The sequence below is a fragment of the Neoarius graeffei genome, chromosome 7 (genome assembly GCF_027579695.1).
Source record: "Neoarius graeffei isolate fNeoGra1 chromosome 7, fNeoGra1.pri, whole genome shotgun sequence".
Lineage (NCBI taxonomy): Eukaryota > Metazoa > Chordata > Actinopteri > Siluriformes > Ariidae > Neoarius > Neoarius graeffei.
In genome coordinates this window covers 90,033,277-90,059,291 of record NC_083575.1, presented here as the reverse complement: position 1 = coordinate 90,059,291, position 26,015 = coordinate 90,033,277, and the positions used below count along the sequence as shown (strand labels likewise).

Genomic DNA, 26,015 nt, shown 5'->3' with positions numbered 1-26,015 from the left:
AATGGACAAAATTGGCGAAAACAGAACGGAAAAGAACGGACGTGGGTAGTATATAGCGGGGATGTTAAACGCATGTTCATAAGAAGCCTAGCGGATGGAAGTGGATGACAGCTCCGAAGGGGTTACCGGTGATAACTGAGAAGCGGACGCATAGCAGAAAGAGCGGATGCATAGCGGGTGAAGGGGATGCATCATGTACGCCTAACGGAAACAAAGGGGATGTTGCGCGGATGTATATCAGATGCAGACCGTTCACTGCGCTAGGTGTCCTTCTACATACTCTAGACATACTCCAGACATCCTAAATATACGAGATACATCCCAGATATAAACGCTTTGTCCGTTTTGAATACTTTATATACGAGATGCATACGCTTACATCCTTTCTATTTCCGTGCTACTAACGATGAATAGACGTTTCATGTACCTTATCTTTCCTCCCTCTTTCCGTTTTCAGCTGCAGCGGATGTGAGTTGCGAGGATGCCCAGAGGATGCAGAGAGGATACAGCAGACGTTTAACGGATGATAACGGACATAGAACGTTTGTTGCTCGTATATGTCGCGGATTTACATCATACACGGCGGAAAGTTCATCCGTTCTAAAAGTTTTGTGCAGCTCAAAACTTTTTGCGCGGATGAAATCACAGTGGACGGATGCTCGACGGATAGAGCGTATGAAGCACGTATGCAATGAGTACACAACGGATGCATAGCGTTTTCCAACGGATGGCAAAGATTTTTTTACGTTTTACATCCTCTTTGCATCCATAAGTGCAGTGGGACCGGGCCTTTATATTGAGACACAGGTCGACTCAGATGGTAACTAGTTGCAGCAGAACTAATTTAGGGGTAAATACTTAAGCAAATTGTGTTTTGTTTTGTTTTTTGTCAATAATTGAACAAACTATACTGATTTCAATATTGTAGGCAATTTTATAAAGCTTCGTGAAAAAGTTCAAGGGGGTGAATACTTATGCAAGTCACTGTACTGAATGTCACTTCAATGTATATATGATATAAAGACACTGTACATGTATTCGGTATTTCGATCTACAACTAGCGACTAATAAACTGATTTAAGTTCCTTGAGACCTGGTGCAGGTGACCCACATGCAGGATCGATGCCCATTTTATCTTTTACTCACTTGGGGTGTCTGATGTCGGGCAGCGAGCGATCCAGTGCGATGTTGTTGCTCACGTAGATGTTAAAGCCGTTCTCTTTGTACACCGTGTCATCACACTCGTCCTCTGCAAGTGGGTACGGCTTCCCCTGCTCCCCTTTCCCTACAGCACGTACACACACGAATAAACAAGCAAACATCACGTTATTACTGTGCTTTTGTGTGTGTTTATGTGTACACAGGAAAGCTTTAATAGATAGCTTTATTAAACAGAAGAGCCACTCAGCTGACACTGGTTTCCATTGGAGATGTGGATAAACTTATGTTAATAATCTATATCCACGTTATTAAATTTGTAAAATGTATTATCTAACTAATAGAAAATAAGTAATATACAACCCCGATTCCAAAAAAGTTGGGACAAAGTACAAATTGTAAATAAAAACGGAATGCAATGATGTAGAAGCTTCAAAATTCCAACAGAACATCGATGACATATCAAATGTTTAAACTGAGAAAATGCATCATTTAAAGAGAAAAATTAGGTGATTTTAAATTTCATGACAACAACACATCTCAAAAAAGTTGGGACAAGGCCATGTTTCCCACTGTGAGACATCCCCTTTTCTCTTTACAACAGTCTGTAAACGTCTGGGGACTGAGGAGACAAGTTGCTCAAGTTTAGGGATAGGAATGTTAACCCATTCTTGTCTAATGTAGGATTCTAGTTGCTCAACTGTCTTAGGTATTTTTTGTCGTATCTTCCGTTTTATGATGCGCCAAATGTTTTCTATGGGTGAAAGATCTGGACTGCAGGCTGGCCAGTTCAGTACCCGGACCCTTCTTCTACGCAGCCATGATGCTGTAATTGATGCAGTATGTGGTTTGGCATTGTCATGTTGGAAAATGCAAGGTCTTCCCTGAAAAAGATGTCGTCTGGATGGGGGCATATGTTTCTCTAGAACCTGGATATACCTTTCAGCATTGATGGTGTCTTTCCAGATGTGTAAGCTGCCCATGCCACACGCACTAATGCAACCCCATACCATCAGAGATGCAGGCTTCTGAACTGAGCGCTGATAACAACTTGGGTCGTCCTTCTCCTCTTTAGTCCGAATGACACGGCGTCCCTGATTTCCATAAAGAACTTCAAATTTTGATTCGTCTGACCACAGAACAGTTTTCCACTTTGCCACAGTCCATTTTAAATGAGCCTTGGCCCAGAGAAGACGTCTGTACTTCTGGATCGTGTTTAGATACGGCTTCTTCTTTGAACTATAGGGTTTTAGCTGGCAACGGCGGATGGCACGGTGAATTGTGTTCACAGATAATGTTCTCTGGAAATATTCTTGAGCCCATTTTGTGATTTCCAATACAGAAGCATGCCTGTATGTGATGCAGTGCCGTCTAAGGGCCCGAAGATCACGGGCACCCAGTATGGTTTTCCGGCTTTGTCCCTTACGCACAGAGATTCTTCCAGATTCTCTGAATCTTTTGATGATATTATGCACTGTAGATGATGATATGTTCAAACTCTTTGCAATTTTACATTGTCGAACTCCTTTCTGATATTGCTCCACTATTTGTCGGCGCAGAATTAGGGGGATTGGTGATCCTCTTCCCATCTTTGCTTCTGAGAGCCACTGCCGCTCCAAGATGCTCTTTTTATACCCAGTCATGTTAATGACCTATTGCCAATTGACCTAATGAGTTGCGATTTGGTCCTCCAGCTGTTCCTTTTTTGTACCTTTAACTTTTCCAGCCTCTTATTGCCCCTGTCCCAACTTTTTTGAGATGTGTTGCTGTCATGAAATTTCAAATGAGCCAATATTTGGCATGAAATTTCAAAATGTCTCACTTTCAACATTTGATATGTTGTCCATGTTCTATTGTGAATACAATATCAGTTTTTGAGATCTGTAAATGATTGCATTCCGTTTTTATTTACAATTTGTTCTTTGTCCCAACTTTTTTGGAATCGGGGTTGTACAATATCGTGAGACAAACATATTATGATTAAGAATAGTCCTGGGTGCGACAGGTCCGGGAGGACTTGAGTACTGGGGAAAGTGGAGTTACCCCTTAATCACCATTTGCCCCCAGGTCCGCTCTGACCCAGAGTGGTAGCACCTGCCTGGGTTTCAGCGATAGGTCAAATAGTACTGTACATCACCACTAAGATGCTTGCAACAGGGTGCTTTTTGGTGCAATGTGGCAGATGAACCCAACAGGGTCAATGGTGCACCACTGGATGGCATGCAGAAGAGCCACTCAAATCGCCAATGGATGGCATCACTCACTCAGCAAGTCAGTTGTCACTGCGGGGCAACTTCCATACCTGTCAGGTCTGTGGCACTTTTGTGCACCACTTGGCATCAGGTCTGGAGCTTCAGAGAGACAACATGATGGGGGCATGACATCGTTTGTCTTACCTTACTGTGCAAGGCCCTTTGTTAGGAAAGGAGAATAGCATGCGAGCGCTCACAAGGCCAGACAGTCCATGGCGGCTCAGCCGGGCCGTTCTTGCCACCACTGCGGGCGACTCTGTTGCTCTGGTATGGGCCTCGTGGCCCATCTGCATTTCTGTGCATCCTAATGAAGCAGTCATCATCGCTAGCGATGGACAGCCGATGATAACGATGATTTAAGAATGAATAAAATTTATATTCCACTTATGAAAGTATATCTAAACTAGCAGGTTACCCGGCGTTGTCCGAGTTTTGCAAAATTCTGGGTTGCCCCCAGACTTCCATGTCAAATTTGGTGAAGATCCATCAGGAAATGGTGACGTTAACACAAGACAAACAAAAATCCAACCATCCACCACCCAGGGACCCCCTGGGGCCCAAATATGGAATTTCTGAGTTCTGCCAAATTGTAGCTATCTTCTGTACCTACCTGCCAAATTTGGTAAAAATCCGTCGAGAAATGGCGACATTAGCTCAAGACAAACAAACAAACAAACAAACAAACAATTTGCTGCTTATTACATAGAGAGATACCAGAAACGTGTTTCCAGTAGTTAATTCTAAATTTCTTAGCAGTCTCAGAGTTTTTAATATGGTCGGGCAGAGAATTATATAACATGACAGCTGAAAAAGCAAAAATCCTGTGTCCTGATTTTGAGTTTATTTTCACCATATGAATATTGTACTTTATTCTTGTGTTATAATTATGGACATCAGAATTTTTAACAAAAATTGTACGTACTGTAGGTATTCTGGTAGAAGTCTGTTCTTACATTTGTACACCATCAGACATTTGTTAAATCTCCATCTTTCAACAAGAGGAACCCAATTTAGCTTTCTGAAAAGGACTTCAGAACGTTCACCCCAGGTTTTCTTTTTGAGTATCAAACGTGCGCCTCTTTTCTGCAAACCACAGAGCCTTTCCAACTCCGTCACATCTGCATTCGACCAGACCACATCACAGTACTCGAAGAGAGGTAAAAACAAGGTGTTAAAGATCATCTCGCTGGTCTTGGTATCGATGTATTTTCTTAAATGTCCCAATATCTCGAATGTCTTGCTGATTTTAGAGCACAGATGGTCAGTGTGATCGTTCCAGCTTGAAGAGGGGTCCAGAGTAACTCAACGGTATTTCATACCTGGTGTGCTCTTCAAATTTGATTGTTTTAAAGACAATAAACTGTTACTAGATGAGGTGTTGGATAAACGCTTTGCAGAACTGAACACCATGGGCTTCGTCGTCTTCATGTTACTATCAATTTATAATAATTTATTATTATTATTATTACAATATAAATAATTACTGGTAACTATAATTCTGGCCTTTTCATTTTGAAAGTTGGAGTAAACAGTGATAATGATGGAGATGTGGCAGAGTATCACCATGATGGACAATACTGTAAATTCATCTAAAAGCTGCCTAGTGCTGTTGGTTCAACATAATGCATTCAATATGGGTCTGTCTCAGAAACTGGGTACTGTGGGGGGACCCTACTAAATATACTCAGTCAATAAACTATACGGTTTTGAATGTTGATGTTGGTTTAAATTTGAAATAAAATGATGAAAGAAATAATACAGATAAAACTAAATCTTTGATGTGAATACTCTATTCAGAATTTGGCAAAAATTCTGCAAATTTGTGGAAAAATGGCAGCTTGATCTGGGACATGATAAACGGTCGACTACATCGCATTCCCTTAAAAAGGTTGTAGTCCACTGAAAAGTCTACAGTTATCACTAATTGTATTTTAAGTTGTAACTTTTTATACGCCTAAGGATTGGTGCGCTCACAGAATAATCATAACCGTAATAAAACATCATGCAAAATATTTCATCACCGTTGTAACTCCATTTTCCGCAAACCCAAAACCAATACGATCGTGTGTTTTGATCTAAACGGAAAGCCTCAGGGTCGAGGTCACGACCTCACCAAAAGTAGTAACTTAAAATCACTACGCCGTACAAACATTTAGTTATAAATCTGCGATTTTGGTTTTTTAAAACGAAAGCTGAAAGTTAGGTATAGAATATGTTTCTTACAGAATATGTTACGATGGTAGCTGGTCTTGTATGAATTTCTGAGCTATAAAATGAGTTGTGGTCTATTTTTTACCGTAGCGTGTTATTTGTGTGCGGGGAAGGACACACATTAACAATTTGCATGTGTAGAATGGAATTTTCCACTCCAACAGTTAGAAGTTGATCGTGCTTCCATTTGCGGTCTTTCTGTTACGCGAGTGATCTGTTCGGACGTTATCACTGAAAAGGTGAGTTTTGACAGTTTTATTTTGTTTTAGTCTTGCAGTATAAGGCAATAGAATGTTTCTTTTTCATCTTACTTTCATATTTCGTAGTGTTTGCGTATTTTTGGCCAATATTTTGCAACCATGGTCAATTTAGATCGAACTTTTGATAGAATCTACGGCCAGTCATTTTGCCCCGCCCCCGCCTCGCGCTCCGTCCGGTGCGGTAGTGATGTCCCGTTGCTCGCGAGCCGCAGCAGAGACCTGCGCGACCTTCAGCCGGTACAGTCGCTGTTCTTTTCCCACCGCCGTTATTCTCATCTTTCCGGTGTGTTCTTGATTTTTCCATTGTGTCCTATTTCGCCGTATCAAATACCCAAACTGTATCATATTATTCATATTTAAGTGAAAAATCAATTCAGTCATCATAACTTGGCATTTTTAACCCAAGCAATCAAAAAGAGGAAATTTATTCAATATTTTCATTCATCTGTGAAGGAGCGGCTTTAATTCTTCATGATGCCGTTATTTTATATGTAAATCAAATTTACAAAAGCATTTGAATTGTAATCAAAACAATGTTCCACAGTGGAGGCCAGATAAAGCAAGATGCTATCTTTATTCTTATTAAACATGACAAAAGAAACATTGAGTGTTCGGTAAATGCAAAAAAAAAAAAAAAAGTAAAATTGGAAACTTTATTTTTTGACCATAATGTCCCAAATGAGAGACCAGTTTCTGAGACGGACCCATAAATAAATAAATAAATTCAAGACTATTCATACAAAATTATTATTATTATTATATTCTCTCCAGCTCTTTGGTGTTCTAGCTGGGTGTATTGTTTTATGTCTCGGCTCCTACCCGCAGCTCAGAGACGCAAAACTTTCCTGAGGATGGGTGCTGTTCCTAACAAGGACAACATCTGCACACGACCAAGAACGTCAGGTATTCCCAAGTATTCTTGCCATTCCTTCAGGTCTTTTGACACAGTCCCAAGAGCACCAATCACTATCAGCACAAACACTACCTCTACCTGGTTGGTGTATCCTCCTGACTTCAAATGTCAAGTCCTGGTACCTTTCAATCTTTCAGTTCAACCAGTTCACTTCCAGTTCACTGCCACATCAGCCATAATCCATTTGTGTTGCTCTTTCAGCACCAGCGTTATTATTATTATTATATCTCATCTCATTATCTCTAGCCGCATTATCCTGTTCTACAGGGTCGCAGGCGAGCCGGAGCCTATCCCAGCTGACTACGGGCGAAAGGCGGGGTACACCCTGGACAAGTCGCCAGGTCATCACAGGGCTGACACATAGACACAGACAACCATTCACACTCACATTCACACCTACGCTCAATTTAGAGTCACCAGTTAACCTAACCTGCATGTCTTTGGACTGTGGGGGAAACCGGAGCACCCGGAGGAAACCCACGCGGACACGGGGAGAACATGCAAACTCCGCACAGAAAGGCCCTCGCCGGCCACGGGGCTCGAACCCGGACCTTCTTGCTGTGAGGCGACAGCACTAACCACTACACCACCATGCCGCCCATTATTATTATTATTATTATTATTATTATACATTTCATTATTATTTAATCATGATATTTTGGATTTATAGTGTATTTTTGTTTCACTATTTTTTCCAGTCTAAAAGTATTTTTCATTCAGTGTGCAATAATAAAATTCAGTTAAGTGACCGCTGACCATGAAAACACTGTAAGTGCTATTACAGAATCCAGGAGAAAGCCTCGCAGATGTCCATCATTCAATTACAGCTCAGACAAAATCTGTACTTGTTTGTCTCATGTCATTTGAAGGTAAACTTTTTTTTTTTATTTGGGGAAAAAAAAAAAAGCACTTAACCAGGAAATTGATGTGAATGGCATTTTATTAAAATTGTTAGTCATAGCAATAGCAAATTAGGGATGGATGTTTATTATTATTATTATTATTATTATTATTATAAGAAGAAGAACTTTATTCATCACATGCACACTTTGGAATTTCCTCTCTGCATTTAACCCATCGGAAGCAGTGAACACACACACACACACACACACGTACAGTGGTGCTTGAAAGTTTGTGAACCCTTTAGAATTTTCTATATTATACTTGGTCATTTATTTATTGAGGAAAACAATCCAATATTACATATCTGTGAGTGGCAAAAGTATGTGAAGCTTTGCTTTCAGTATCTGGTGTGACCCCCTTGTGCAGCAATAACTGCAACTAAACGTTTGCGGTAACTGTTGATCAGTCCTGCACACCGGCTTGGAGGAATTTTAGCCCGTTCCTCCGTACAGAACAGCTTCAACTCTGGGATGTTGGTGGGTTTCCTCACATGAACTGCTCGCTTCAGGTCCTTCCACAACATTTCCATTGGATTAAGGTCAGGACTTTGACTTGGCCATTCCAAAACATAAACTTTATTCTTCTTGAACCATTCTTTGGTAGAACGACTTGTGTGCTTAGGGTCGTTGTCTTGCTGCATGACCCACCTTCTCTTGAGATTCAGTTCATGGACAGATGTCCTGACATTTTCCTTTAGAATTCGCTGGTATAATTCAGAATTCATTGTTCCATCAATGATGGCAAGCCGTCCTGGCCCAGATGCAGCAAAACAGGCCCAAACCATGATACTACCACCACCATGTTTCACAGATGGGATAAGGTTCTTATGCTGGAATGCACCATTTTCCTTTCTCCAAACATAACGCTTCTCATTTAAACCAAAAAGTTCTATTTTGGTCTCATCCGTCCACAAAACATTTTTCCAATAGAGATCTTGCAGTCACGTGACCGGAAAGTACACAACCCCCATCTTGTCGGTCAAAAACACCGCTGAATACTGCTGCACTCGTGTACAGAATGGATCAATTTCAACCGACGGACTACACGGCTCATTTTTCTAATGAACAGATAACTAGATATATGTCTAAAATAAACGATCTACAGATTTGTGACCCTTATGGCTTTCCGGACGGAGTTTTCACGACCGGATTTTGAACTGCCAGCGGAATACCCGGACGTGTATGATTACCTCATTAACTTTCCCTCGCTGTTCAGTGGTGAAGCACTGTGTGCTTATAAATCTCTGGACAGTTATCTTTACAGAAATTCAGGATTTGTCAGCGACTCAGATGTGGCATCTTGTAAACAAGAAAATAACTATCCTCATTGGATGGGTAAGTCACTTAAGTATTGAGTATAACACTGACCAGCCGATTATAGAATAGAATAAGGTAATTCCAAATCGTCCATCTTGTTTACATGGATCTGGCGTTGGAGAGGTAGAGGCTTGGCAGTGGAGGTTTGAGTAGCTGTTTTCTGAGCTTAGTCAACAGGCCGGCTCTGCCTGTAGCCTCGCTTCTGCTCCCGGCGCCGCCTCCTTCGCTTTGCTTCCAATAACAACCCACGGAGACCTCGCTGTCTCGTCCGGAATGTTATTACTTTTTTTTTTCTCGTCCGGAATGTTGTGCATGCAATGGAAATCGCTACAAACCGTCATTTTCTGCTGGAAACCAATGTCCAGTAAGTCCATACGGTTGTAGTGGATATTGAAGTCCGGTACAGATGAACAACACGCAAAAATACACACAAAAAACATAAAAAACGTGCACAGGTAGGGAGAGCTTGTAGCCGCAGCCATTGTAGTAGAATTGTATATAGTAGGGTTTTCCAAAAGAAAAGGTAGAAGTAAAAGCAGAAGTAGAACCAGAAGTAGAAGTAGAAGGCGGAATATGCCGTTTGACCGACACGATGGCGTCTGTCACAATCTGGATCGGCTGTGACGTCACATGCAAGATCTCTATTGCCTTCTGGCTTGTCCACGTGATCTTTAGCAAACTGCAGATGAGCAGCAATGTTCTTTTTGGAGAGCAGTGGCTTTCTCCTTGCAACCCTGTCATGCACACCATTGTTGTTCAGTGTTCTCCTGATGGTGGACTCATGAACATTAACATTAGCCAATGTGAGAGAGGCCTTCAGTTGCTTAGAAGTTACCCTGGGGTCCTTTGTGACCTCGCCGACTATTACACGCCTTGCTCTTGGAGTGATCTTTGCTGGTCCACCACTCCTGGGGAGGGTAACAATGGTCTTGAATTTCCTCCATTTGTACACAATCTGTCTGACTGTGGATTGGTGGAGTCCAAACTCTTTAGAGATGGTTTTGTAACCTTTTCCAGCCTGATGAGCATCAACAACGCTTTTTCTGAGGTCCTCAGAAATCTCCTTTGTTCGTGCCATGATACACTTCCACAAACATGTGTTGTGAAGATCAGACTTTGACAGATCCCTGTTCTTTAAATAAAACAGGGTGCCCACTCACACCTGATTGTCATCCCATTGATTGAAAACACCTGACTCTAATTTCACCTTCAAATTAACTGCTAATCCTAGAGGTTCACATACTTTTGCCACTCACAGATATGTAATATTGGATCATTTTCCTCAATAAATAAATGACCAAGTATAATATTTTTGTCTCATTTGTTTAACTGGGTTCTCTTTATCTACTTTTAGGACTTGTGTGAAAATCTGATGATGTTTTAGGTCATATTTATGTAGAAATATAGAAAATTCTAAAGGGTTCACAAACTTTCAAGCACCACTGTACATACACGTGAGCAATGAGCACACACACATACCCAGAGCAGTGGGCAACCATGCTAACAGCACACAGGGAGCAGCTGGAGGGTGGGTGCTTTGCTCAAGGGCACTTCAGCCCAAGGCCGCCCCGTGTTAACCTAACCGCACGTCTTTGGACTGTGGGGGAAAACAGAGCACCCAGAGCAAACCCACAGAGATACGGGAAGAACATGCAAAGTCCACACGGAAAGGCCGCTGGGCTCGAACCCAGAACCTTCTTGCTGTGAGGCGACAGTGATATTTTTCTCCTTCCTCTTCTTATTATTATTATTACCACCATTCCAACATACTGTCGGACTGATTTCAAAACACACCATCATTCCACTCATCCAGAAAAATCGAAAGCTGTCTAAACAAGAAAAAAACAAGATCAACTGTGAGCTACTGCTCACTTACGTATCCCCCTGCTTTCGCTTATTTCAGAATGAAAGCGATCGAAGGAATAGGACACTTATTATTATGAATGCTGACTTCAACAAATAATTAACCCTGAAACCATTAAGCAAGGAGCAGTGTCTCTCCCCAGGGATTTCACATACCGGTAGCATCCTGGTAAACTGTCATTCTGAAATAGCATTTTGTTTCTTGAAATAGCGTCAAAATCCACCCTATATGTCTCGTTAATACATTCAGTCGGTAAACAGGAAGTCGATGTGCGACAGACCTGAAAACGGTATACACAGTATAGAACCCCAAGCTGAAGCTTGGTACCAAATATCAACCAGGTGTGATTTGTAGTTGCTGAGAAACGTATTACGAAAACTTTGTAAATCCACATTATACTGTATATTTCATAAATACAGTCAGTCGGGGGGTGGCACAATGGTGTAGTGGTTAGCGCTGTCGCCTCACAGCAAGAAGGTCCGGGTTCGAGCCCCGTGGCCAGCGAGGGCCTTTCTGTGCGGAGTTTGCATGCTCTCCCCGTGTCCGCGTGGGTTTCCTCCGGGTGCTCCGGTTTCCCCCACAGTCCAAAGACATGCAGGTTAGGTTAACTGGTGACTCTAAATTGAGCGTAGGTGTGAATGTGAGTGTGAATGGTTGTCTGTGTCTATGTGTCAGCCCTGTGATGACCTGGCGACTTGTCCAGGGTGTACCCCGCCTTTCGCCCGTAGTCAGCTGGGATAGGCTCCAGCTTGCCTGCGACCCTGTAGAACAGGATAAAGCGGCTAGAGATAATGAGATGAGATGAGAGACAGTCAGTCGGTAAACAGGAAGTCGATGTGCGACAGACCTGGAAATGGTATACACGGTATAGAACCCCAAGCTGAAGTTTGGTACCAAGTAGCCTACCAAGTGGCTATGATTTGTGGTTGCTGAGAAAAAAACGGGCGTTTCGAATGGACAGAAATACGGAGATATGGATGGACAGAGGTTAAAAAAAAAAAAAAAAAAGCATTACAGGGCTCTACATTAACTTTTGAAACCACTTGTCCTGTCGGGCAAGTTGAAAGGAAATTTACTTGTCCGAATGTGAAGTTGACTTGTCCAAAGAAAAATTTGAGAAAAAAAAAAAAACACAAATAAACTATTTGTAATAAACTAATTTCACCAGAATTACTTTAACACAAAAATCTACTCACTGCAGAAAAAAAAAAAATTGGACTCCATCAATCAATTTATTTATGAGAAATTGAAAACCAGAAAATTAAAATTATATATATTTTCATTTTTAAATTATTAACTTTGAATATATATCCTCCACTGATTAATTGTTGTTGTCTAATTATTCAGTGTGGCTCCTGTATGGTATTTAATGGTTGTGATGAAAGTTGCGGTGTTTTTTAGGTTTTTGTTGCGATTACATTGCGGGAGGAAGTGAAAGTTGCGAGAAATTGTTGCGATTTTCTCTTTTTGTGATTAAAATTGAGTGATATGTTAAATATTAAGTTATTACTGAAAAACTATTGATTAAAAAAAAAACAAAGACACTGAGAAATGGTCCTATAAATAACTTTACCAATATAAAAGATGACCAGGACTACAAAAATGCAGAAAAATAGGCTTTACTTATCCAAATGCACCTGTTGGTTCTAAAGTTAAAGTGCAGAGAACCTCACAGCACAACATGAAGTTCCCTTAAAATATAATATAAATGCCTCAGCTTTCATGTAAGAAAAAAAAAAACACTATTAATACTAGTACTGTGTGCAGGCAGTCTCTCCTGAAGACTAAATTACACAATAATTATAAACTAATAAAATAAATGGCTAAGGCTTCATAGAAGAAAAAAAAATTGAACAGAACCTCACAGTATGATGCTGAAGCTGCCTGAAAAATGGAAAATAAAATACTATTTTGGCAAAAATGTTGGCAGCCATTAATTTCTTGTATTAAGTAAAAAATAATGTAAAGTGCACACAGTCCTTCACTGTAAACATAACACACTTTCAGTAACAGAATTTAAGCCTACATAAACACTGACTCGCACATGCTGCTTCTCTTGAACGTATACACGGAAGTAAGGCGGAAGGTAGTTTGTCAACGTCACCTCAAGACGACGCCAACGATTGGTCAAATTTGCGGGAAAGTTGCGGTGATTGGATATAATTGCAATACCGCCCTGAATTCGCGGGGATTGGTTGAATTTGTGTTGATGTTGCAAATAGCAACATCGTGAAATCCTGGAGGGTCTGGTAAACGACCGTTTACGTTTCAGCTCAAATACACAAAGCGGTAAAGACCCCTTCGCAGTAAACGTCATTCATACGTAATAGGAAATTGCGCGCGCAGCCTGGACCCAAAAAAGACTCAGCGACGGTAGAGACGAGAAGAAATATTTGGAAGAAATGCCTAGTTGTTGTGTTGTCGGGTGTCAGAATCGTAGCAGTGATGGGGTTAAAATGTACAGAATTCCAGCAGGATCTCACCCATTCCAAAAAAATCGCCGACCTCTATGACTACAAGCCATCAAACATGTAGACTGGGATGAAAGATCAGGCTATTCAGGCTTTCGTCTAAACGGGGGAACAGGGGCGCTGCACCATCTTACTCTCGGCGTGCGCCCCCTTACCGACTCCGTGAATACATCCCAGCAACACTACGTAGATACACCGCCAGACGGTGCAAAAACAATCCGAATTGGCGTTTTCCAGACTGAGGCGCCATGTTGTTTAGTTGTTTACTTGTCGCGGCTGCTCTCGCGAGATTTGACATGTGTTATGTACAAGGTCAGCTGACTTGTAGAGCGAGATTTCTCAAGACTGAATGACCTTTCACCCATCGGCGCGGGAGCTTTTGACAGAAGTAGTTCGCGAGTTGTTTTTGTTGACACTTGGGCATTTAAAGATGTCATCCCGCGGCACGAAGCGGAAGAAAGCCAAAGACTGTCCGGGGCAGAAGATGATTACTTCTTTCTTTTTCAATGTTGACAGACAATTTGTTACAATTTCCCTCTCAGATAGCCTCAGAATGTCCCATTGGAGCATTTTTCAAAGGCTTTGCACGGCGGGGGGGGGGACAACCGGCACCATCCCCCCCCCCCCCCCCCCCCCCCCCCCGCTTCGCTCCCTCGCCATGGTGAGCGCCCTCATACTAAATATTTCTCGAAAAACCCCTGCTATTTATTAAATCTTTCTTTTTTATTCTTTCTAGTCTTCGTTTATTGATGTAGCAAAATACTTTGGTAACGTTTGTCTGATTAGCTGGGTCATAGTTACACAATGTAATGAATATTGTTAGCATGTTAACTTAGCTTTGCATGCAATTTTGTTTGTAGGAGAGGTCTCGCTTGACTCAAGCAGTCCAGATTTTGTGCCATCATTATTTGTGTATGCCGAATATCACAATTTTAAAGCAAGGATGGAAAGGTAAAATTGTGTGCCCTCGCTCTAAATGCCAACTTACACTGACTGCTCTAACCTAGCTCCCGCCCCGGTCAGTTTCATTTCTGGTCTCTGCCTCTCGCTTTTTACGCAGCTCTGATTTCTCTTAGCTGCACTCTTTACACTATCATTCCTTTCATGCCGTTACCTCCTGCAAATTGCTGTTTAGTGTTGGTATTTGCTGTTGTAGCTAAAGCCACATTGCCATCACATCACTGGCATAACTTGATTAAAACAAAATGAATATGAATGTCCCATTGTTAATCAAGTTGGCTACGTTCAGACTGCACCCTGAAACGACCCATATCCGATTTTTTTGCCCATATGCGACCTGTATCCGATTTGTTATTGACAATCTGAACGACACGGATCCGATTTTTTTCACATGCGACCCAGGCCGCTTGGATATGTGGTCCTAAATCCGATGCATATCCGTTATTTTCACATGCGACTGCAGTCTGACCGGACAGGTCGCATTCATGCCACCTACACGTCATCAACAAGAGACAAACGTCACTATTCTGCGTTGGCTAATCCCGCCTCTTTGGTGGAAAACAACAACATTGGTACAGTTTTCAGAATTTAAACAGACTTTTATAGAATTGATCAAGCTCATGGTGGATTTGGTAGGGACCTGGATGTTGATCTGTTAGCCTGATTAAATAAAACAGTTTCTATAACTGATTTATAACTTAAACCATCCTGTACCACATCGCCAGGTCTCGCCTCATCTCCATCGCAAACTGCACTGGTGTTTCTGCACCTTGAGCCAGCGCTGAGAGAAGTTGCAGAATTCAGCTGGCTATAAACAATCTAAATAAATCTTTATAAAAATGTAGAAAAAGTTTATTAATATGATGAAATAAATATGTGCAAATGATTAAGCCTGAATTAAGAGTTTGGTAATACAGCGGCCGTATCCCAAATGACTGCCTACTGAAGCTCGAGTGCACTATATAGAGTTTAAAAATCCATTACTTCCTAGTAACATGTAGTGCACTTATATAGAAATTAGAGAGACATTTAGGAGTCAACCCTCGTTACCAGGCTACACGTTTTCATTTCAGTTCAGAAACAAAAACACACACGAGACCTCACACTTTAACACTAACCAGATAATTAAACACACAAACAAAAAAATAAATCATTAAACTTGAAGAGTGCACTTTTTTTTTTGTTTACGTATTACGTAGATGTGCTTATTACGTGTCAATTTGCGCATGCGGGACACTTTTGGGTCGTTTTCCGTTCATATTGGAGATCGCATACAAGTCTCATATAATTGGTAATGTGAACGGCCTAACAAAAAAATCGGATTTCACAACAAATCGGATATGGGTCGTTTCAGGTTGCAGTCTGAACGTAGCCGTAGTAGTCTCGCTGTAACCAGAATGTTGATGGCAGGCTACTTTTGTAAATAGGGTTTTTTGGGTTTTTTTGAGTTTGACATTTTTTGTAATTAGTATGACTGCCTTCAGGTATCAGAGGAAAACTTACTAACATCGTCCGTCCACTCTTTAATTAAATACGGATCCGGTAGGCGATGTCCACTTGTTAGAGTTAACTTATTTATGTAGCATTCTCGATCTTGTAACGACAATTGTTTGGCATAATCTGACAGCTCATAATGCCGGTCTATGGGCAGCGCCATTGTTTCTGAGTCCAGGCTGCGCGCGCATCCTGGCAACGGTCGGTTTGCTTACAAACATGCGAAGGGGTCTATTGGCCGGTTTTGCAAGCGGAATATTGCGCATGCGCACATCGCTCTTTCCGAAGAGAAACATCTGGCGATTCATCAAAACAATATGTCGAGTGAGATACTTCGGAAATCACGTGAATAAACTGATAAATTTGATATGCAACCCGAATATCGGCGTATTTTGGCACTTGTCCAATCGGACAAGTAACTGAGACGATGAACTTGTCCGACATAAAGGATCACTTGTCCCGGACAAGCGGATAACCGTTAATGTCGAGCCCTGCATTATACCCCCCACCCCCTTCAGAGTGGGGGTATAAAAATATTGTAATGGGAAAAAAAATTGCAACAGTGCTTGTGAGACAGGAAAAAGCATTGCGTTCATATCGGTTCCTTAATCTGTTCATTAATAACAATATGTTCAATTAATAAGAGGATTCAGGCTCTTGATATATTTTAGTTTATTGACATTTGATCACATTGCAGATGAGGATATCAGCAGCATTGCTAACGACAGCATGCGGTCGATTAATTTAATGGCAGCTTTCTGCCAATTACTGGTATCACAAAAGCACATTTTAATGCACACTTTCTTACAGAATCACTCTTTCTCCCACTGTTTGTCTGCCGACTGGTGTCTCTCTGTGCATAATTAGCGAAACCCCACTCCCACTCCCACTCCCAGTCCTTACTGTGTTCTCTCAGGAGCATGGACTCGAACACAGAATATGATTCACAATACTGCGTACTTCCATTCTTTTGGCGATTACATAGATTCAGAATAGCCTCAGTGAATTTTAAATGCCAAAGTGTAACTAAAATAATGCAGGATTGTGAATGTATCACAGGCTTATCCAAAAAAAAAAAAGAAAAAAAGAAAGAAAAGAAAACTTTCTTTCTTTCTTTCTTTCTTTCTTAAGTTCAGAATTCCCAGTATTTCTGAAATCCTGTTGTGTTTTGGGCTGCGCTAAATAAGCATCACACCGATGCCTGTCCTTTCAAGTGAGAAAAAATAAAGTTCGACTCAGAGGACAAGAAGGATTCGGCTGTTCAGCTCAGCACTGTTGGATTCTCAAATCTGATTGGTCAGAAGGTGTTGATTTAATTCTTTATAACGGCAGGTCTGACAATAGTGCCATCTGAAATACAAATCGCAGCTTTATATTAAAGCGCGAAAGGTAGTATCTCACTGGGTGGGTCATCCGGTCAAGGTCACCAAAAAGGTCAAAATCGTTTTTGTTGTGTCTACTGCCTCATATACGGTAGAGGCGCTAGCCACTAAGCCATCGTACTGTAAGACTGTAACAGTCGCTCACTGCGCATGCACATGCACGTGTTCCGATTAAAATGGCCGGTGAGTGTAAACAATGGCTTTTCAAACGCGGCGCAACGTGAGGAAAAATAAACCAGAATAAGTTACTATTGCGGACATTTAGCGAACTTCAGCTAGCCTTTACCAGAGACAAAATGGATCGATTTTTAGTACCTAAAGCTACAGTGAGTGAGGAGACAGAGTCTGGGCCAAGCAAAAAAAGAAGGAAGTATGACCACGATTATTTAAAGTTTGGATTTTCATGGACTGGATCTGAAGATGCTCCACTGCCACAGTGTGTTGTCTGTCAAGAGGTGCTAGCTAACGATGCTATGGGATGTTTAAAATGTGTAAAACAAGATGTTTAAAAAAAAAGCACAGATGTTTAAAATGTGTAAAAAAAAGATGTTTTAAAAAGCACAAATGTTTAAAATGTGTTAAAAAGATGTTTTAATAAAGCACAGATGTTTAAAATGTGTAAAAAAGATGTTTTAAAAAGCACAAATGTTTAAAATGTGTAAAAAAGATGTTTTAAAAAAAGCACAGATGTTTAAATTGTGTTAAAAAAATGTTTTAATAAAGCACAGATGTTTAAAATGTGTAAAAAAGATGTTTTAAAAAAGCACAGATGTTTAAAATGTGTAAAAAAGATGCTTTAAAAAGCACAAATGTTTAAAATGTGTAAAAAAGATGCTTTAAAAAAGCACAGATGTTTAAATTGTGTTAAAAAGATGTTTTAATAAAGCACAGATGTTTAAAATGTGTAAAAAAGATGTTTTAAAAAGCACAAATGTTTAAAATGTGTAAAAAAGAGGTTTTAATAAAGCACAGATGTTTAAAATGTGTAAAAAAGATGCTTTAAAAAGCATAAATGTTTAAAATGTGTAAAAAAGATGTTTTAAAAAAGCACAGATGTTTAAATTGTGTTAAAAAAGATTTTTAATAAAGCACAGATGTTTAAAATGTGTAAAAAAAGGTTTTAACAAAGCACAGATGTTTAAAATGTGTAAAACAAGATGTTTTAAAAAGCACAGATGTTTAAAATGTGTAAAACAAGCTGTTTTAAAAAAAGCACAGATGTTTAAAATGTGTTAAAAAAGATGTTTTAATAAAGCACAGATGTTTAAAATGTGTGAAAACGGTGTTTTATAAAGCACAAATGTTTAAAATGTGTAAAATAAAAATGTGTACAACAACCATTGTTTTAAATACGAATGGAACATTAAGTATAGCAACAACAAAAATTGTAAGGGGGGGCGCTGTTGTTTATTTGCTCTCTGAGGGGGCGGACTCTCCCACACTTTGAAAACCCCTGGACTAGACTAAAGAAATCACTTTCAGACATGTTTATGCTTATGACCGAAGGAAAGTGTGTTCCACTGAGCTCTAGCGCCGGGCCATTTCCAGGAAGTAAGAGTTTGGGTCACGGTGACAGTGTGTGTATGTCAGCCTCGGTTCGGAGGTTTCAGTTTCGAAAACAGTAAAGCCAGTATCTCACTGGGCTGCGACAGCTTGCGACAAATTGTGAACGTCATTCACAAGAGAGTTTCAAAAGTGTCTTGAAACATTCGCGGGGCATCTCAATTTCCTCGCATGAGTCGCAAAGTGTCGCTCCTTCATCGCTGAAATTTTGAACATGTTCAAAAAATCTGTGTGACAAAACTTCTCTCAAAATAGCCGCAAATGCGTCGCTGGTGTCGCAAAGCCGTCGCGAACCCTTGTCAAGTCAGTTTCCGTGAGGCTTCCTCTACTTCCCTGCCTGCCGAGGGAAAGCCGGGCTGCGACAGCCTGCGACTAGTTGGAGACGCGACAATTGCGGTAAAATATGCGAATATCAATTCAGTGTGATTCCAAGTGAAAATTGTCGCTAATTCGCATATTTTATCGCAATTGTTGTATTGTTGTGTCTCCAACTTGTCGCAGGCTGTCGCAGCCCAGTGAGATACTGGCTTAATTGTCCTAAGAACACCAACAGACTCGACAAACTGATAAAGAAGGCTGGCTCCATAACTGGGTGCAAACAGGACACTTTTGAGGCTGTGGTGGAGAGGAGGACTCTGAACAAACTGCTATCCATCATGGATAATCCTGACCAACCTCTCCACCACACACTGGACAGACAGCAGAGCACCTTCTGCAACAGACTGTTCCAGCTACGCTGTCGTCAGGACTGATAGAGGAAATCTGTCCTGCCCCAAGCCTTCATCCTGTATATTAACTCACCTCTGTCTGACAGAGAGAACTCTGACCTCTCTGCTGTATAGTCCTGTTTACGACCCTGGTCCTCCTGTCACTTTGCACATTAAGAGTTTATTTGTTTTTTAGTTATTTATTTATCTTCTGTTCAATGCTGCCACTTTTGCACAGTTTTCTTCTTCTTTTCATTCATCACAGTTCTTTTCTTCAGCACTATTTAAACAATAATGGCTGGCGCTGAGTGGTACAGTGGTGCTTGAAAGTTTGTGAACCCTTTAGAATCAAAAGTGATCCAATATTACATATCTGTGAGTGGCAAAAGTATGTGAACCTTTGCTTTCAGTATCTGGTGTGACCCCCTTGTGCAGCAATAACTGCAACTAAACGTTTGCGGTAACTGTTGATCAGTCCTGCACACCGGCTTGGAGGAATTTTAGCCCGTTCCTCCGTACAGAACAGCTTCAACTCTGGGATGTTGGTGGGTTTCCTCACATGAACTGCTCGCTTCAGGTCCTTCCACAACATTTCCATTGGATTAAGGTCAGGACTTTGACTTGGCCATTCCAAAACATTAACTTTATTCTTCTTTAACCATTCTTTGGTAGAACGACTTGTGTGCTTGGGGTCGTTGTCTTGCTGCATGACCCACCTTCTCTTGAGATTCAGTTCATGGGCAGATGTCCTGACATTTTCCTTTAGAATTCACTGGTATAATTCAGAATTCATTGTTCCATCAATGATGGCAAGCCGTCCTGGCCCAGATGCAGCAAAACAGGCCCAAACCATGATACTACCACCACCATGTTTCACAGATGGGATAAGGTTCTTATGCTGGAATGCAGTGTCTTCCTTTCTCCAAACATAACGCTTCTCATTTAAACCAAAAAGTTCTATTTTGGTCTCATCCGTCCACAAAACATTTTTCCAATAGTCTTCTGGCTTGTCCACGTGATCTTTAGCAAACTGCAGACGAGCAGCAATGTTCTTTTTGGAGAGCAGTGGCTTTCTCCTTGCAACCCTGCCATGCACACCATTGTTGTTCAGTGTTCTCCTGATGGTGGACTCATGAACATTAACATTAGCCAATGTGAGAGAGGTCTTCAGTTGCTTAGAAGTTACCCTGGGGTCCTTTGTGATCTCGCTGACTATTACACGCCTTGCTCTTGGAGTGATTTTTGTTGGTCGACCACTCCTGGGGAGGGTAACAACAGTCTTGAATTTCCTCCATTTGTACACAGTCTGTCTGACTGTGGATTGGTGGAGTCCAAACTCTTTAGAGATGGTTTTGTAACCTTTTCCAGCCTGATGAGCATCAACAACGCTTTTTCTGAGGTCCTCAGAAATCTCCTTTTTTCGTGCCATGATACAGTTCCACAAACATGTGTTGTGAAGATCAGACTTTGATAGATCCCTGTTCTTTAAATAAAACAGGGTGCCCACTCACACCTGATTGTCATCCCATTGATTGAAAACACCTGACTCGAATTTCACCTTCAAATCAACTGCTAATTCTAGAGGTTCATATACTTTTGCCACTCACAGATATGTAATATTGGATCATTTTCCTCAATAAATAAATGACCAAGTATATTTTTGTCTCATTTGTTTAACTGGGTTCTCTTTATCTACTTTTAGGACTTGTGTGAAAATCTGATGATGTTTTAGGTCGTATTTATGCAGAAATATAGAAAATTCTAAAGAGCTCACAAACTTTCAAGCACCACTGTATATCAGATATTCCATTCAGCTAGTGTGATACTGAACGAGTTGAAGACGAGAAGGTGAATGGAATATATCCGATATACCATGAAAAAAGGCCAGCCAATATTATTATTATTATTATTATTATTATTATTACTATTATAATACATACACACTCTTTTCATATCAGCGTTCTCAAAGGCCAGCGCTAGCTTACCCGCAATTCGGTGCTGTTAGCGCGGCAGTCCAGTTACCTTCCGAGACATGCAGGTTAGGTTAATATGGGACGGCCTTGAGCTGAGGTGCCCTTGAGCGAGGCCCCTAAAGCCTCGGTCACAACCGGCCGTACGTGCTCCTACGGCCGGTCTATGTGCAAAAAATGCAAGAAACGCACGGAGGGTGCGCGTGTGACATGCTGATTTTCGAGCCGTAGACTGGCCGCAGAGGTTCTTTGTCATGTTAAACAAACTCTACGGGCGCTTACGTTTTTTTTTTCAGGTTGCAAGACAAACTTACGCCCAACGTGCGTCTTTCTCCACGAACAAAAAAAACGCAGCGATTTGGGAAACGCCAAAAATCGCACGGCCAAAAAATCGTACATCCGGTTGTGACCTAGGCTTCACTCCCAACTGCTCCCCGGGCGCTGTTAGCATGGCTGCCCACTGCTCTGGGTATGTGTGCGTGCTCATTGCTCACGTGTGTGTGTTCACTGCTTCAGATGAGTTAAATGCAGAGAGGAATTCCACAAGTGTGTGATGAATAAAGTTGCGCTTTCTTTTTCTTTCTTTCTTTCTTTTCCAGCCGGTGTAGCAGTCGTGTTAGTGAAGTCCAATGCTAGCACAGTAAAGCCAAATATTATCTCATCTCATCATCTCTAGCCGCTTTATCCTGTTCTACAGGGTCGCAGGCGAGCTGGAGCCTATCCCAGCTGACTACGGGTGAAAGGCGGGGTACACCCTGGACAAGTTGCCAGGTCATCACAGGGCTGACACATAGACACAGACAACCATTCACACTCACATTCACACCTACGCTCAATTTAGAGTCACCAGTTAACCTAACCTGCATGTCTTTGGACTGTGGGGGAAACCGGAGCACCCGGAGGAAACCCACGCGGACACGGGGAGAACATGCAAACTCTACACAGAAAGGCCCTCGCCGGCCACGGGGCTCGAACCCGGACCTTCTTGCTGTGAGGCGACAGCGCTAACCACTACACCACCATGCCGCCCGCCAAATATTATTATTATTATTATTATTATTTTCCCTGTGTAATTTACTGAGTTACTTTAGAATCAACATTGACAGGTACACACAACGGCGCGACCTGGCAGCCAAAATTCTCTCAAAATCTTCCACTTTTAACGAAGCAAACCTCGCCGCCCTGTTTGTTTACAATCTGTCACAGTCACTCACTAGCGCAGAAGTTTTACGTCTCCGAAGTGTGTCTTTTCCAGTTTTTCGGTGTCCGTTGGTATGTTTTTTTCTCTTGTAAATATGCGTGAAGAATATATAATGAAGTTTTGGTAGCCTTTCAGGTGTTCAGCGCATCTTTAGTTTCAGTTTTCAGTTTATTTATTTAGTGCTTAACCCTAGCACTGGATTACCCTTGCCTTCTCTCTTTCCTGGCAGACAAAGAAATGATTGTGCAGCAGAAAAGTTTTGTCATTGGATCTTCGCATGAGCTCTGACGTGTGACGTCGTGTTGTCTTGACAACGTGCAATTTTATAACAATATTGCACGCTCATTCTCCGTTGGGGAGAGTGGCGTAATATGTGTAGGATAAGCGATATGATAACAATACTGCATGCCATCAATAAACCCACTAGAAGGGAATAGAACACGTTTTTATTCCATGGAAAAAGTGGCCTGGATGTAGAATAATAATGCATATTCACCTGTACAAAGCACATACATACATATATAATTTTTTATCTGTATATTGTATAATCGGCTTGTTCTCGGGATATATATATATATATATATTTTTACATTCTATTTTATGTTGCACACGGGGTGGGTTTCCGAAAATCGTTGCAACACAAAGAACATCGTTAAATGGTAGAGTGAGAATCACAATGAACACTCTCTCTCCTAGTTAAAGCCTGGCACACACGGGCGACTTCTCGTCGCAAGTGTATTGCGATTTTTGGACGCAAGTTTCCCATCTCGGGTAGCTGCATGTGCGTGTTATCTGCGACCAGTGTGCGATTTGGGGAGGAGGATGCAAGTCACATGGAAATCACGTGACTACTTTGTGGGCGGGGATGCAAGTCACGTGAAAATCACGTGGGCGAGGACTGGCTTAGCCTTTGGAGGTGATCGTGTCGTTATCGCAAAGACACGCACACGCGGCAATATCTCTGGAACGAGTCAGCGACTGGCGAGTTTTTTTCTTTTTTCACAGAATATCAAGCATGTTTGCAAGCAACAACAACAAAAAATCGCTGTCGCAAATATCCGCACACGAAGCAAGTTTTCGCTTGAGTCAAAAAGTTGCAAGGCCAAGCGACTGAAAATCGCCCGTGTGTGCCGGGCTTAAGATGCTCTTAGCGTTAAGAGGCTTTCGGGAAAATTAATAAATAAATTAAATCAATCTCTCCATCCATCCATCCATTTATCTATCTATCCATGTATGGGTTAGTATGGTAGACAATCTATATGATCCAAGACGATTAATAAACATAATAAAAACAACATCTTTAACAAAAAACATCCAATCATTCTTTCTGTAAAAAGACTTATATGTGACCCCTCACCGAATCCAGGGACGCATGTCGGCCGAAACGAATCCGAGATAATCGCAAAAGAAGCTTTTTTTTTTTTTCGAAATTTGTGATTTTTGTTTTTTTCCATCATGTGCAAGTTGAGATCTTGAAGAATGAAATCAGTATTTCAGATAATAGATTGTTTTGTTGGAAAAGCATACATTTTTTGTTGCAAATTGTCTCGTTTTTGTCAGGACTGTAGCCTGCTGGGGGGGGTGGGTAAATTACCATATGGGCCATTCACATGATGATTTCAGTCTTTTTTTTTTTTTCGCGAATCAGCTGTATGATACGAGCTGAGCGCATGGCTACTTAAGCTGCATACAGGCGTGTGATTTCACTATGGAATGAGTTACTAAACAGAGCGCAGAGGAGCTGAAACACCGTGAAGCAAACAGACACACGGTATTTACATCGGAGATAAACATTTCTAGCAAAAAAACGCAACCTCGTTTTCCAGATTGAATGGAATACGTGAATGATCGGATGATACACGGACCGTTCTAGGATTACATTCCATCGGAGGCATTGGTGTGTGCAAGGCGCCGTTTCTCTTTCTGACGGGGTAAGTTTATTAATCTAAGGCTGTGTGGTTATTTTTGCATGTAACGGAGAGTGTTGTGGTTTGGTTAAGCCTAGGTTACAACCGGACGTACGATTTTTTGGCCGTCTGATTTTTGGCGTTTCCCAAATCGCTGCGTTTTTTTTTTGTTCATGGAGAAAGACGCGCGTTGGCTGTAAGTTTGTCTTGCAACCTGAAAAAAATGTAAGCGCCCGTAGAGTTTGTTTGACATGACAAAGAACCTCTGCGGCCGGTCTGCGGCTCAAAAATCAGCACGTCACACGCGCGCTCTCGTGCGTTTCATGCGCGCTCTCCGTGTGTTTCTTGCGTGTTTTGCATGTAGACCGGCCGTAGGAGCGCGTACCGTACGGCCGGTTGTGACCGAGGCTTTACATGAAACTAGCGTTGTGTTAGTTGTGTCATCATCGTGCTATCTTTCTTTCTTACGGTGTGAGTAATTTTTCAACCACAAAACGTTAAAGTATACTTTAGGACTTATTTTTGTACTTCATAATTGTGTTGGGCATACTTTGCATGGAAGGAAAATTGACGTGGTGATCTTTGTTTACATGAAAGTAGCATCGTGCTAGCTCGTAGGGGGTAGAGCTTTCCTTAATATCATGCAAATGAGCACCATTATGTGCCCGCCCTGCACCCAGAGTAGCTGAGATGGAAAACTTTGAGGGCGATTTTCTCCCTTTCCTGTTTTAAGAAGTATACACTTTCAAAAGGCCACACATTCTTCAAATATTGTCAGATCTCCACATGGACGGCATCATTGGAAAGCTTAGAAACTGTACTTTCTGAATCTGTCAATAACTCAAAATGCCCCCGGGCCGACATGTGTCCCTGGATTCTGTGATCTGCCACATATTTATAATTAATGGAAGGAGTCTTCAGTGTCAGTGCTCTGTGACAGTAAGTAAGTTTTCTGCCATGACAGCGAAGACGCCGTGAGGTTTTATTGATTTTTTTTTTTTTGTCTTATTAATTTCAACAGAGAAAAAAATATCGACGCTGGTGAGAGAATGAATCTTTATAGATGCTATCAGATCAGTAACAACTTGTCCTGTGGATGTTCCACATCATTAAATGCGACAATAAAAACTATAAATTAAACACTGATCATTAGCAAATCACTGACGTCGAAGAGCAATAAACACTTCCGGACATGCTGTTATTGGAAAATCATCCACTTCGAGGCAGGAACGGTAACTCTGCTTTGCGTCAGGTCCCATCACATGACCAAGTCGCTGATTATTTACCGACAACAGCACGCCCCTTCAGTGTTTCGTCCCTTATACTATATGACCGATTCTACCAGCACATTCTGTGAGTAATTCATGAAAAGGTTTCATATAACAGCTACTCCATGATGCTATTTCCATCCAGATTGGCCATGTCTGGATTTATTTATTTATTTCCCTTCTGTTCTCCTCTAATAAAATTAAAGGCCAAATTA

The 26,015-nt window shown here is 41.3% G+C and overlaps 1 protein-coding gene across 1 annotated transcript in view; it reads right to left on the bottom strand.

Moving 5' to 3' along the window:
- galntl6 (polypeptide N-acetylgalactosaminyltransferase like 6) overlaps window positions 1–26,015 on the bottom strand; it is an 836,827-nt gene that overhangs the window by 617,919 nt on the left and 192,893 nt on the right. Inside the window, exon 3 of the mRNA XM_060926560.1 lies at window positions 1,147–1,285. Coding sequence (XP_060782543.1) covers window positions 1,147–1,285 — 139 coding nt within the window. The remainder of the gene's footprint in view (window positions 1–1,146; window positions 1,286–26,015) is intronic.